The sequence below is a fragment of the Carcharodon carcharias genome, chromosome 9, assembly GCF_017639515.1.
Source record: "Carcharodon carcharias isolate sCarCar2 chromosome 9, sCarCar2.pri, whole genome shotgun sequence".
Classification (NCBI taxonomy): Eukaryota; Metazoa; Chordata; class Chondrichthyes; order Lamniformes; family Lamnidae; genus Carcharodon; species Carcharodon carcharias.
Window position 1 is genome coordinate 3163221 of NC_054475.1, and position 13060 is coordinate 3176280.

Here is a 13060-nt window from a genome sequence, read left to right on the forward strand (position 1 = left end):
GGGGAAAGGTTTAGGGGGAACATTAGGGGGAACTTCTTCACTCAGAGTGGTGAGCGCGTGGAACGAGCTACCATCTGACATGGTAAATGTGGGCTCACTCTTAAGTTTTAAGAATAAATTGGACAGGTGCATGGATGGGAGAGGTCTGGAGGGTTATGGACTGGGTGCAGGTCAATGGGATTAGCGGAATAATATTTTGGCACAGACTAAAAGGGCTGAATGGCCTGTTTTCTGTTCTGTAGTGTTCTATGTTCTAACAGAGTGCCCCAGCAGCCCAGGAATATATTAAAACTTTCCAAAGGTCAGTGGAGTTTAGGTCATGTGGTGTTGCCCACTGATGAGTCAGTTTCAGGTAAACAATCAGTTTCTGAAGAGTTATATGGTCTTGAAACGATAACTCTGGCTTTCTCTCCACAGCTGCTGTTAGACCCGTTGAGTTTTTCTAGCATTTTTTGTTTTGAATCAGTTTCTACGCCTCTAGTCAAAATCTATTGTTCACCTTAGGAGATAGATGGTGGCTTGTTTGTAATGGATCTTACCTCAGACTTGAGATCCCAATTTCTGTTATGGACAGACGGCAAGAAAACAGAAGAGTTCAGTTCTCCTCACTCCCGTCATTAACAATAGGAAAAATAAGACATTGTACAGAAAGAAAATGAAAGAGCATTTTGAGATATTCGATTGGTTCATCAAAAAAACTGCACTTTTTATAAATGATAGCACTGAAAGCAAAGGTACCAACCATCCATTTTTGAGCTACAGGTAACTGTCATCCATTCGCTCTGCTCACATGGTGTCTACTAAAGCTTTCTTCAGCTCTGACTGGCTTATGCTACGAACTATACTAAGTCACCTTTTTTGTGCACCCTCCAACCCTGCACACACCCAGAACTAACCATATTTTACAGTGCCAATCAGCCAAAGCCAGAAAAAGCATCTGAGTAGACACCACATGGACAACGTCAATCAATTTGAAATGGAAGTCAGTCATGATTCACTATATACTGGAACGAAGAAAGGTAAACTGTCCCTCCGAACAATCATAAAAAGCAAGAGATTGGGTCTTTTTTCTTATTTTTCTTTTCATGTTTAAGTCCAAAAAAGAAAACGCATGTTAAAAGTGCTCACATAGCACCTTACTGAATGAGAAACAGCAAACTGTTAGATTCTTGCTAGTTTATTGGTGCAAATGTCCATTCTCTGGCAGGACTGAACGAACCACTATGCATCCATTGCAACCTAGTAAAAAATGATCACACCCCAGGACAGTTTAATTTAATGACATGACTTCCACACAAACACCCAGAAATGACAACAACAGTGGCCACCTCAATGAGAATCATGAAGGGGTTTGAAAACAACAAATAGGATATTTGTTAACATTAAATTGCAAACTTGCTAACTATTAACACACAGGGTATTTTTCATAATACATGGAAACATTAATGGAATATCTTTCTCCCCATAGGACAACAGTGGGCAGCAGCAGCTTGTCAGGATAATACCAAATATAGATGGGTCACTGTATGGCACAATACGAAAGTAAAGTGGTTTTAATTTGGAGAAAATAATTCCACTTCATAACTTCTCACCTGGATTTCAAAATTGAAAGCTAAAAAGCTTATCTGGACTGAGGCCATATATTTTGTGGCATTGGAAGGAAGCATTAGCTAATACACTGCCAATTTAATCTCAGACAGCCTGCCAATTTAATCTCAGACAGCCAACATTGTCACTAGATTTTCTGTGAAGCCTATGTCCAAAAAAAAAGCACTTAGTAGAAATTTAAATGTTCTTTTAAAACTGGAGTTGTATATGGAAAAAGCGCTTTCAGTTATATTAACGAATAACTACAGGCCCATCATCGATGAAGGCAATAATGGAATCAATGAGAAATTATGCACTGAACACAGAAATATAACATTAAAAAAAGCATATTGTACGTTTTTGTCATTCCTCTAAGTTTCTGAGTCTCAACCGCTAAATATATCCAGCCAATGGCAATCAAGGTTATTAGTGTTTATAATCCAATAGTAGCATCAAGTTTCAAATTCTAGGCGCTAATTGGCAAACAATTTGCTGACGACAGGCAATGCAGCAGCAAACTGAATCTGATAATCATACCTCCTGCCTCTAGGAAAAGGAGATTAACAAAATTAAAAGACTGGCATTTATATGGCACCTATCATGACCATCCAACGCCTCCAAGTACTTTACAGCCTATAAAGTATTGAACCCAGAACCTCTGCGAATCAGAGACGAGTGCACTACCAGTTGATGAAAACTTTCAGCAACTTTTTTTTTAAACTTGTCTGTGGTCCAGCTTACAGTGAAGACAATTATAGGCAATATCAAAAATACTAATAAAAATATCACAGTTAAAGAGCATGACAACTGAAAGAAATCAACAAGTTTTAGTACCACCACTGCTCGAAGAGCTGTACAAGGCTACTCAAAATCCAGCTAAAAATAAATATAAATGTAGAACCCAATGTTTAATGGGCTGACCAGAATCTAAATCCAACTTCAAAACTGCCATCCCTCACGCTACAATCTCACATATTGGCTACATTAATGTGCGGGGCATTTACTTTAGCTGTTACAACATAATCACAATAAGGTGCAGCCAACAAATGAAAGTCTAATGAAGTCAAGTTTACAGTATTTTGATTTACCTGTGCAGTGCAGTGTTAATTTAATTAACTAAATGACTAATGTATGCTCTTTTTCAATAGGATGAATAACTAATGTCAGAAATCCACAACAAGAACAGCATGGTAATAAACAGCTCCACATATACCAAAATAGATTCCTGGCTCTTCCGGTATTTTGTTCTTTCCCGTTACCTTCACGTGTTGCAAAGGAGGTTGGAAAATCCCAGATGGATAAAGAATCATAAACAGAGATGGTTTTACAATGCACATTCAATACAAGTCACCTTGGCAGCATAGCATGTAGCTACCCTATAAAAGTTCTTATAACTGTATTAATTGGCTGCACACACACAGGACAAGGCAGTTTGCGCTTATGTAACATTTTAGCACATGCATAGCATGCTACAAGATGTCCCGTCTTTCCATGGATGATATTCCCAGTCCTGGGTCGTATACCACAGACAAGACAGGGTCCCAAGCGATTCCTTTGAAAATGCAAGGATTCTTCACACCGCGTTTTTGCTCCTTGATCCACAGGCTCAATGTCCTCTTTACTTCCAGGCAAGCTGATACTTGATGTGGATGGCTGCAGAAGTCTTTCTAAGGATTCAGAAGAGCCACATTGGGCATGTTTCCCTTTCTCCTTGCATTTTAGTTCTGCAGTCTGAATTAAAGGCTCAGAAATGGACTTCCTACAGTCAGGGACATCTATATCTTCGTGCTCCGTTTCCTCAAAGCCGGTAATTAATGGGTCAGATGTGGAATGTACAAACTTAGGGTTGAGATGCCAGCCTTTGCGAAGTGCCCAGCATCGCAGGCAGTATTGTTTCTGCAAAGGATTACACTTTCCACATTTGGTGCATTTCCAAGAATCCTAAAAGGAAAAGCAGGAATGCTTTTAGTGCCATATAGCACTTGGAAACAGGAAAGACATGTTGGATGACCACTTTGCAAATATTGTTTCCATCACCAACTCTAGCTTTCAAGGTGTGAATTTGATCAATATTTATATTTAATAGCAACTTGAACAACAGGAACAGAAAGGAATAGATACTAACCACTAGTAAGTTCCAGGTGCATAAATTGTGTTGCTTTGAATGAAATATTATAGCAGAAGTTTATTTTCTAGAAAATGAAATTATACTTAAAAACAAAATGCATTGATATTGCAGCATACTGCATCAAAATGTCTTAGTCACAGGTACACGAAATTAAAAAGGCTAACGGAATGCTGGCCTCTTATGCTCTTATAACTGGAATACAAAGGGGGTGGGAGTTATGTTACAATTATACAGAGCTCTAGTTAGACACCATCTGGAGTTCAGGAGAATAAATCTGCCTTGAAAGCAATGCAGCACAAGAATGACACTGGGGCTAGAGGGTTAATTACATGGACAGGTTGCAGAGACTAGAGTAATATTCCCTTGAATATAGAAGATCAAGAGATAATTTAATAGACTTACTTATGATGATTAAAGGAATTGATCGGGTAGATAGAAAGTTTTTCCAGTGGGGCGGGGTTCTGAACAAGCTATAATTTTCAAATTAGTCTGGGGTTGTTCAAGGGCAATGCCAGAAAGCACTTTGTACAAAAGGGTGTGGAAATCTAGAAGTCTCTCCGAAAAGTGGTTGAAGCTAGGTCAATTGAAAACTTCAAGACTGGGATTGATAAGATTTTTGTCAAAGGCATTAAAGATTATGGAACCAAGGTGAGGTAGATGGGATTAAGATAGAGATCAACCATGATCTAACAGAAAGGCAGAACAGGCCTGAGGAGCTGAATGGCCAATCCCGGTTCCTATGTTCCCCAAAATGAATTAGTTTATAAATTGTAGCAACTTATGTTTTTAAGTCTTTGCTAATAATGAAAGCAATTTCAATTAAGCATAAACTTCAAAGTAAAGATTAGTTTGTTAAAATTCAGCCAGAGTTCCCACTCCTGGAAAGTATGCACATAGCTATTAAGAAAGGATTGTATCAGGGTAGCTTTTGCGATTCAGGCATTTGCAAAGATGCCACAACACCGAATGTGTTCCACCTGAATGAGTTAATATTTAAAATTGGTGTGGAAAACAGCTTGTATACACAAATTGATGTAATATTATAATAAGCCTTTTACTGTATTAAGATTGCACTGTGTATCATCTTGTGTCTAAAACAAATAAACCCCAGAATGATTAGAATATTAGGCCTTTACCTTTACATCACTGGAATTCTCAACCTCTTCAGAGATTTCTGTGTCAGTAGCATCTCCCGAGCTTGGCAGATCATCATCAGCTTCATATATTGTAACTTCAATAACCTAAAGGGAGAAAAAGGCCAGGGTCGGGGGCAGGAGGAGTGGTGGAAAAAAAAAATTACAACAGAGAAGACACCAAGATAGCTATTGCTAAACCGTAAGTGTAAGTCACTAAATGATTAAGTGCACTTTGATTCTTACCTTGGCTACTTGCAGGTTAGGATTACCAACTTTTCACATTCACGGCGAAGAATGATACGATGTTGGGTATTTATATTTGTAACCCAGTGACAGTATCGAGCACTTCCGAGTCATATATAACAGGTCAGATGCACTGTAGAACTGTCTACGCGCACCTGATGATGTATACCAACTTCAAGGAAGCACCACCATACTACACCAGAGTAAAATCACCCCACACATTTCACTCTTGCGTTTTCTATGACTGAGCTTGTTGAATTGGAAGCAACTTATGCTAAATTCAGGGCATTTAACTTAGTCAATTGCCCACAAGCTCAAAACTTCTCTTGTGAAGTTAACAGCCTTCAGAGAAGAGACTTTTATGACATCTATTTGGACTAGTTTCGACTCCAAACCCCAAAGACCTCAAGGTTCTTCTCCAGTCAGGAAAGTGAGCACTTTTTAACCTGAGAGACAACGACCAGGGTAAAAAAAATCTTTAACTAGCTATTGCCATTATTACCAAATTTTACAAAAATGATTTCAAAATGTAAATTAATTTTTCATTTTAAATAAATATTGTACTTTTTGGAGACCAAACTGCACAAACAGTACACTGTTAAAGATTACAATAGCCTTCTGATCTCTTTAGGTTTCCCAACTGCCCAGTAAAGTTTGTTTCTCATCAACTGATCAAGAAAATTATTATCCAAAATGACAATAAAGATATTTAAATAGTGATTAAACTTTGTGAATATTCGATTAAAACTAAGTTTGCAGATATTTATATAAAACAATTGGAAAAAAATGTGACAATAAAAGCACATATAAATGAGTTAATACCAACACAGAATTCAATAACCAGTTAGTGTTTTATTTATTTTTTTCAATTCATTGCTTCTCCTGATAAAACATGGTGAACGGCCAATTAGCTGGCTGTTTAGCGCTCAACATCTCAATAACTAATGAGCTCAGTGTCTTCCACAACTTAAAAAAAAAACAATGGAAGGTTGTTCAAACTAATTCTAAAGACTGTCAAAAATACATTACATTGAACCTTTATCTGTTATTTATCTTATTCAGTGACACAACTGCATTTTAAATTAGAGGACCCATACAGCAACAGTTCAAGTGGTGGTGATTTTGTAGGTGCGCGGGAGAGGAGGGCACAGAGAAGGGTCACGTATGACTGATGTGTCCAGAAGTAACTTTTGTCTGCTTCAATATTTTGCCTACCTCCTTGCAATCTGTGTTTTTTCCTTCCTCCCCTTTCTGGCCCTCACAGGCATCTTTTTCTTTGGGCTCAATGGTTTCCAATTTGATTTCCACATTTATTTGGTCATTGGCAGGTTCATTCAGAAACCACAGATCATCAGTCGAATCAGAAACAATGGCAGTGTCTATATCCTAACGAATAAAAATGGTGTGTTAATGTTGTAATCTTATTCAGCCCCAAAATAAACTAATCTAGCATGCCATTATTTGGCACATCATAATTACTTTCTTCCATGCAAGGGTGTCCTAATCTCCATCAGTCAATGGCCTCTGATACATCTACTGCTAGCTGGTTAAGCTTGTCCTCTGGCAGGGTGGTGCCACAGAAGCTTTCAACATAGTTTAAGTGGCCAGAGTATGAGTACATTTATTAATGGAATCTGCATCCCTCTGCCTGAGCTATCTGGATTACTTCCACAAAGAAGAAATTATTCCAAATTCTAGTGATCAAACCTGGGATGGAAAAACGTCAAAATCTCAATACATATCTAACTAAAAAGGATGCTAATTATCACCTTACTCAAAAATGAACCTGTCAATAACTCCAAAAATGGCACTCCCAGAAAATGAGGACAAAATAGAGACCATTTCTGGATAGTTTGTTTCATAATACCCACCTCCACAGCAGTGGGCTAGAGATTCCAAGCTGGATTCACTTAAGAGATACTTTCTCTAGTAAGTTAGGTGGCCTGCTCAGTCACCTCCTTGAGGAGTGATTTAAATTTTATTTTACATTGTATTTTGACTATCCCTATGGTTGCATAATCCAAACACTGCTCGGAAGGGCTTGGCAACACCTTCTTGGCATTAAAGAGTCATCGCTGAAGAGTCATCACCTCATCCACGGGTGGTTCCACATTGCTAAATGCAAAATGTACTCCTTGGAACAACTGTGCTTTGTACATGGCTTATGTAACTAGTGCCAACCAGCAGCACAGCCTTCAAATTCTAAACCGATGGGTGCAGATTCAAGTAGATATAGTGCAAGGCTAATCTGGTTCTAACATGTAAACTTTAGTTATTCTCTTCTCCATGGCCTAATCGTCATACTACTCCATGCTTATCCTTGAAGAAAGTCCCACCTTCTCTAACAATTCCCTTCAAGCACACCTCCAACATCAAAAGCAAATTCATCTTACTCAGCTGCTTCAAACTCCCCTACTGCCCATCTGCCTTGCAATACTCGAACCCTGACCTTGTAACACCCTAACTTCTCCCTCCAATCCAGCCCCTGCGCTCATCAAGCTTATGCCCTGCACAAAACCCAATCCTGCATCCCAACCTTCCTCAAAGTCATAGGCATCAGCTGTGACAACTATGGCTATTCTTCCTTGCATCAAGCTCTCCAACCTTTGATTGATCACACCATCTTCTCCCATCATTTATCCACTATGGTCCCCACCCTTGACATCACCTTCACTTGGTTCCATTCCTATCTACCCCCAATATAGGCAAGCATATTACTGACTACAGGCTCCCTCTCACCTTGCACAGTCAGATTAAACAGAACCCCAAAGTTCCGTATATTCCCCTTCCTGTTCCATCCCCACCCATTCTCTGAGTGAATTGTTGTAGGCAGCTCCATCACACTTTACCGACACATTAAATGCTTTTTTTTTTATGAAGTCTGTGAGATAAGGGCTGTCAACTGCAGTTAAATTTTAGCTCATTTCCATGAATAAGTAATTCTACAGTCAGTGCTAGGGGTGAGAATGAGGTGTATCAGACAGAGTAACGGAAGGCAAGATGTTTGCATATTTGCAGTTTTGTACCTCAGTCCCAGTTCTTTTATTTTTGCTTGATTTATGGTACCAGTTTGCCCACCTATCCCCTCAGGGAACATTGTTTGACATCAGAGAGCTTTTCAAAAAAGGGTTCAGAATAGTATTTAAGGGTTAAAAAGTTATAAAATATTTAAAGATCACTTCACCTGGTTGCTGTGAATATCTGTTGATCCACTCTTTCTACTTCCATAATTAGTGCGCAAGCTTTTAATAAACCACCATGGCAGTCCAGCAGCATCCCAGAGACCAGAAATACTATCTTTGGCTTGATATTCAGATTGGTCATCTGTCACAGACTCATCTGGAAAATTAAACACATTCACTTTTTTCCCCAAAACTCTGCTCATTGGGATTTGAACATTCCCAAGTTCTGTACTGAAAATAAGCAAGAGGATTCTAAAAGAAAATACACATGGGGTTCAGAAATATATATTTTATACAAACTAATTTTGAACAGCAAGAATGAAATCGAGAAATCTAGATACTGTTTGTCGTTAGCATGGGGCCATAGCAGTCCCCAACCATCTCCCTCAGAGATAGCAATTATGAAAAATGGGGGAAATTGGTCATTTTGATAGGTGTTTTTCTCAGGTCCAGGCCTAGAATTCTGGGGCAGAGTGGAGATAACTGTATTCAGCTTCTGGTTGTGCTGCATCTGACAAAGCAGTGTTGATACCAACACTTGGTATGAGCAATGGGAATAATTCCAACACCAGGCTCCATCACAATAAAGCACACAAAAAAAACAGGAAAAGCTTAATAGTTACGGAGAATCCAAAACTGATGGATTGATTTCTAGAAGCAATATCAGATAATACAAGACTATGGATGCTTAATCAAGGCTGCATAACCCTGAGACACTTGAAGCCCATCATTTTGGGATGTGTATGTGCAGGTGCTAGCAATCGAATGGATGGTTAAATCCCAGCTAAAGAGTAACTGAGCAAAGCAAATATTAAAATCAGTAAATTGTAGGTTTATGAAAGGGCTGAGATTTAGAAAAGATAACTGCACATAACCGGCACACAAGGATAACAAACAGTTAGAATTCTGGCTAGAACTCTGTAAAACACAAGGTGCAGTCTGGTTACAGGTCTTATATGGGGTTGTCCTTAGTCAGAATTTACAGAGACTACTGGAGGCAAAGCTGTTAGTATAATATTCAAAAAAAGGTCAAGCAGTATAGGCTTAGCACGAGGGTCTACATAGAACTGTCTCTCAGTATACTCTGTCATGTAATCGTACATCACTGATGATGTAGCCTGTCTAGTTACATATTCAGCATCAACCCTTTATCCTACAGTCCAAGAGACAAACCACCTAAATGATAATGGGACTATCCTAAACCTTTACTTTAATTTATATTATAGAAATGAGATAGGTTTTCTGAGAGGGGGGGGGGGGGATGAGATGGAGCAAAGAAAATAAAAATCATACTTAAACATTTTCCACTATCTTGTCAATCTGGCTCAATTGGTATCATGCTGTCTTTGAATCAGAAGGTTGTTTGTTCAAGCCTCATTCCAGGACTTTGCTGGTACATAGTATGCTTGGCATTTTTGTTCTTCAAATGTAGTTCATTGCATTTGGAGTGTTTGAGACATGTAATAAGTCACCAGATAAAGTACAAACCTTACCTTAAATCTTAACCCATCGTAAATAATTTGGCACTAACCTGATTCGGAGTTCTTTCTTTTTAAACGTGAGGTAGTTGGTATGCTACAGGCAGTTGTTTCTTCTTCACTAAGTTCACCTGATGCAGGGCACTGTGTGGGAAAGACAGAGTAAGGAGCAAATGTTTATATCATTATCTTTTGATTGTGAATAGGATGTAGCAGTTCCACTCAGTCACCGTCCTTTGTGTCTATAACAAAAAAGGCAGAACTCAGGCTGGACGTTCCCAAACCCCTTGGTAACAGAAAGTTTGAAGTAATTTATAGAACTTATATAAATTCTGAAGCCTTATAAGTGCATAATAAATTGATCATTCATACTGGTATTTATAAAGTCAAATTGTACAGGATTGTTTTTCCATGTTAAAGGTCCTAACAAATGCAAGTTTTTGCTGTAGTCATGTCAAATGGATCAAAATTGAATTGGGGGTGGGGAAGGGTAAGGGAGTAAAAATGAGTAGCCACAATTATAATAAATTGTAAAGAAGCTTGTCTACACTGCAGAAATGCAGATCCATGTGAAGTAACATCTTACAAACATGTTTGTATAATTTTCTGCACTGCCAGATAAAGATTCAAACACACACAAAATGCGAGTATGTTTTTCTTTTAAGAAAGTGGCCAATGCTTACAGGGGTACAATTAATTAGAAAATAAAAAGGATAAAAAATAGCCAACGTAATCACCAACTTTCCTTACACCATTACAACAAACTTTCCAGACATTCCAGGACAGTCAGTAACAGACGAAGACAAATTATACTCTGATTATTCCATATTCAAACTCAATATAAAGTATCTCTGATGCGATTTACTGCATTAGATAAGAATGGAAACTTGAGGATGTAGTGCTGTTAAATAACACAAAATATACCGAGTCTTGTAAATGGAAGAGAGGAACTACATTGAACACACAGTGTCACTATATTTACAAATTAAAACCTTTCCCCCTTTCCACCCACAAAATGGAGAGTTTAGGAAACAAAGTGGTATTTTTTTAAATGACATGTTTAGGTGTACAGGAGCCTGTTCATTTCTGCCATCTTCCACAAATTGAGCCAAGTGAACAGAGAAAAAGGTGCTACATCCTTCAACAGACAGAGAAGAGAACTCTGGAAAAACAGAGAAGGAGACTCTGTCCCACCCGTCTTGAGCTCAGGCTCGAGCATGCTCAGACAGGAAGTACAGAGACGGGGCCACTCTGTACAAAACAAATCACACAGTAGTTTACCTTCAGACGATCTTCCCTCATAGGCAGGCATTTCGTATCCTTTACAAGTGTGCGAGTCTGTGCAGCATCTGCATTGCAGGTAAAACAAAAAAGAAGAACACCTTCCCCGATATTAACCATCTCACAACAATCATTTGGAATTCATTGCGCGTTACCACTCAACCTGGGTCACTGATTCAAAACGAGGAAGGAGGGTTAGTTTCCTTTATTAGTATTCTTCTCTCATTCCAAAGCTCAGTCACACAACTTCCTCCCCAGCAGATTCCTCCCCAGAGAAGAAATCAGAGTACAGATCTACAGTTAATGCAAAGAGTAAAGAAGATTTTTTTTGAAAGTACAAATATACAAAGGGAAGAAAAAGGAAGCAATTTCTTAGGATTTTTTTTTTCTACATTTTATACTTTTTACTGGAAAACGATCTTGCATCCAAATAATACACTACAGTGAAATTCAGGAAGGTTTCTTTAATCACCTAATATTTGGAACTACAAGGCTCAACACTTCATCACACCGAAATAAATGTTGAATTCCTACATTTAAAACATTATTCTATATATCCAATTGATTATATATATATTGATTACAATGTACCTAGTTATTTGAAAAAAAGTACTCATTTTATTGCTGCACATCATACACTTCAACATATAACATGGGTATAACTGCATATCAATTGTACAACACATGGCTTGCATTGCAAAATTTAAATCAAGTAAATATGCTGCCTTGGTATACTTTGTCGCCGATTTCAATATCCAGTTGCAAACCAATGGTCATATCTCATTTATGCACTGAAACACGGAGCTCTAGCATCCACTAGGGGTTGCAGTTCAGAAGGCATGAATGTGGCATTAAAAGTGTGTCCCGAATGTTAAGTCATCATATAGGCAACTACTTTAATTCTCTACTTCTGCTTAGAGTCCAAAATATCCTATGCTATACTAAAAATCTGCTTTTGGGATTGTAGATGAGAATTTGTAAATCCACAGATGTAAAATGAAAAAGGGCAATTCAATATATCACACACCCTACACTAGGAAGTTGGAGTTCATATTCAGGCATTGGCTGACATTCCAACCCACCTGCCCCCATTCGGGGGAGCTTCATCAGTTCTTGGCCACATTGCCAGATGGAGCACAATGAAGTGTGGTGCTCGCTATTGAGTGGGGCGGGTCAACTGACAGGACCAATTCCACACTGCAGCCGGTCACAGAGTAAAACTGAAAGCAGTAACTGAAGCCTGCATCCAGATATATGCCAGCTGGAGAAGGAAGCACAGTGGCAGCAAGGGCCTATAATGACAATAAAAACTATGGGGCAGTGTATTGTGGGGCGCGGGGGGGGGGGGGGGGGGGGGGGGGGGTAGAGAGAAGAGTTGAAATGCAGATATAATTAATATTGCATTTATTATTTCAATTAACTTAAATCCTCACTTTAAAAAATATCAAGCTAGGGAATGTTTATGTTGAAAATTGAAATGTATACATTGTTTTGAAACATGTACAAGTTCAACACAAACTTTGTGCTTCCCACTCTGCTGGCCACCTCCCACGCCCTCACCATGAAAAGAATACCAGGTGTCCATCTGCATGGGGAAGATGGAGTGATCTTCATTACGGTTGCTATTAATATAGCTCAACGACTGAATCATAACTCTCATCAACCAAGCAGGGAAAATTGGTTTATTTTCCAATTTTCATAGTTGAGTAATTTGCTCTCCAATGGTGGTGCAGGTAGTGACCCGCCCAATAACTGATGATGTACACAACAAAGGGTAACAAGCTGGAATAATAGACACAGATACTTGCATAATGGACTGCTAATTCAAGTGCTGCCCAGTTAAATTGCAAGTGATCAGATAGATAGGCGGAACAGCAGTTACTTTTGATTTTTTAACTATATTTGTTCTTGGAATGGGAGCATTGCTGGCCATCCCTAATTACCCTTACTAGGCCATTTTACAGGGCATTTGAGAGTCAACCACATTGCTGTGGGTCGAGTCATATGTAGGCCAGACCAGGTAAG

The 13060-nt window shown here is 38.7% G+C and overlaps 1 protein-coding gene across 2 annotated transcripts in view; it reads right to left on the reverse strand.

The window, feature by feature from the left end:
* Window positions 1-685: 685 nt before the first annotated feature.
* The window catches only part of mdm4 (MDM4 regulator of p53), a 40959-nt gene continuing 28584 nt past the window's right edge, over window positions 686-13060 (reverse strand). The window contains exons 6-11 of one of the 2 annotated variants that reach the window (XM_041195389.1): window positions 11036-11103; window positions 9808-9898; window positions 8279-8433; window positions 6310-6480; window positions 4852-4956; window positions 686-3528 (exon numbers count right to left, since the gene is read on the reverse strand). In XM_041195389.1, coding sequence (XP_041051323.1) covers window positions 2959-3528; window positions 4852-4956; window positions 6310-6480; window positions 8279-8433; window positions 9808-9898; window positions 11036-11103 — 1160 coding nt within the window. In that variant the 3' untranslated portion in view covers window positions 686-2958. The remainder of the gene's footprint in view (window positions 3529-4851; window positions 4957-6309; window positions 6481-8278; window positions 8434-9807; window positions 9899-11035; window positions 11104-13060) is intronic. The other variant, XM_041195391.1, reaches the window with a different exon arrangement.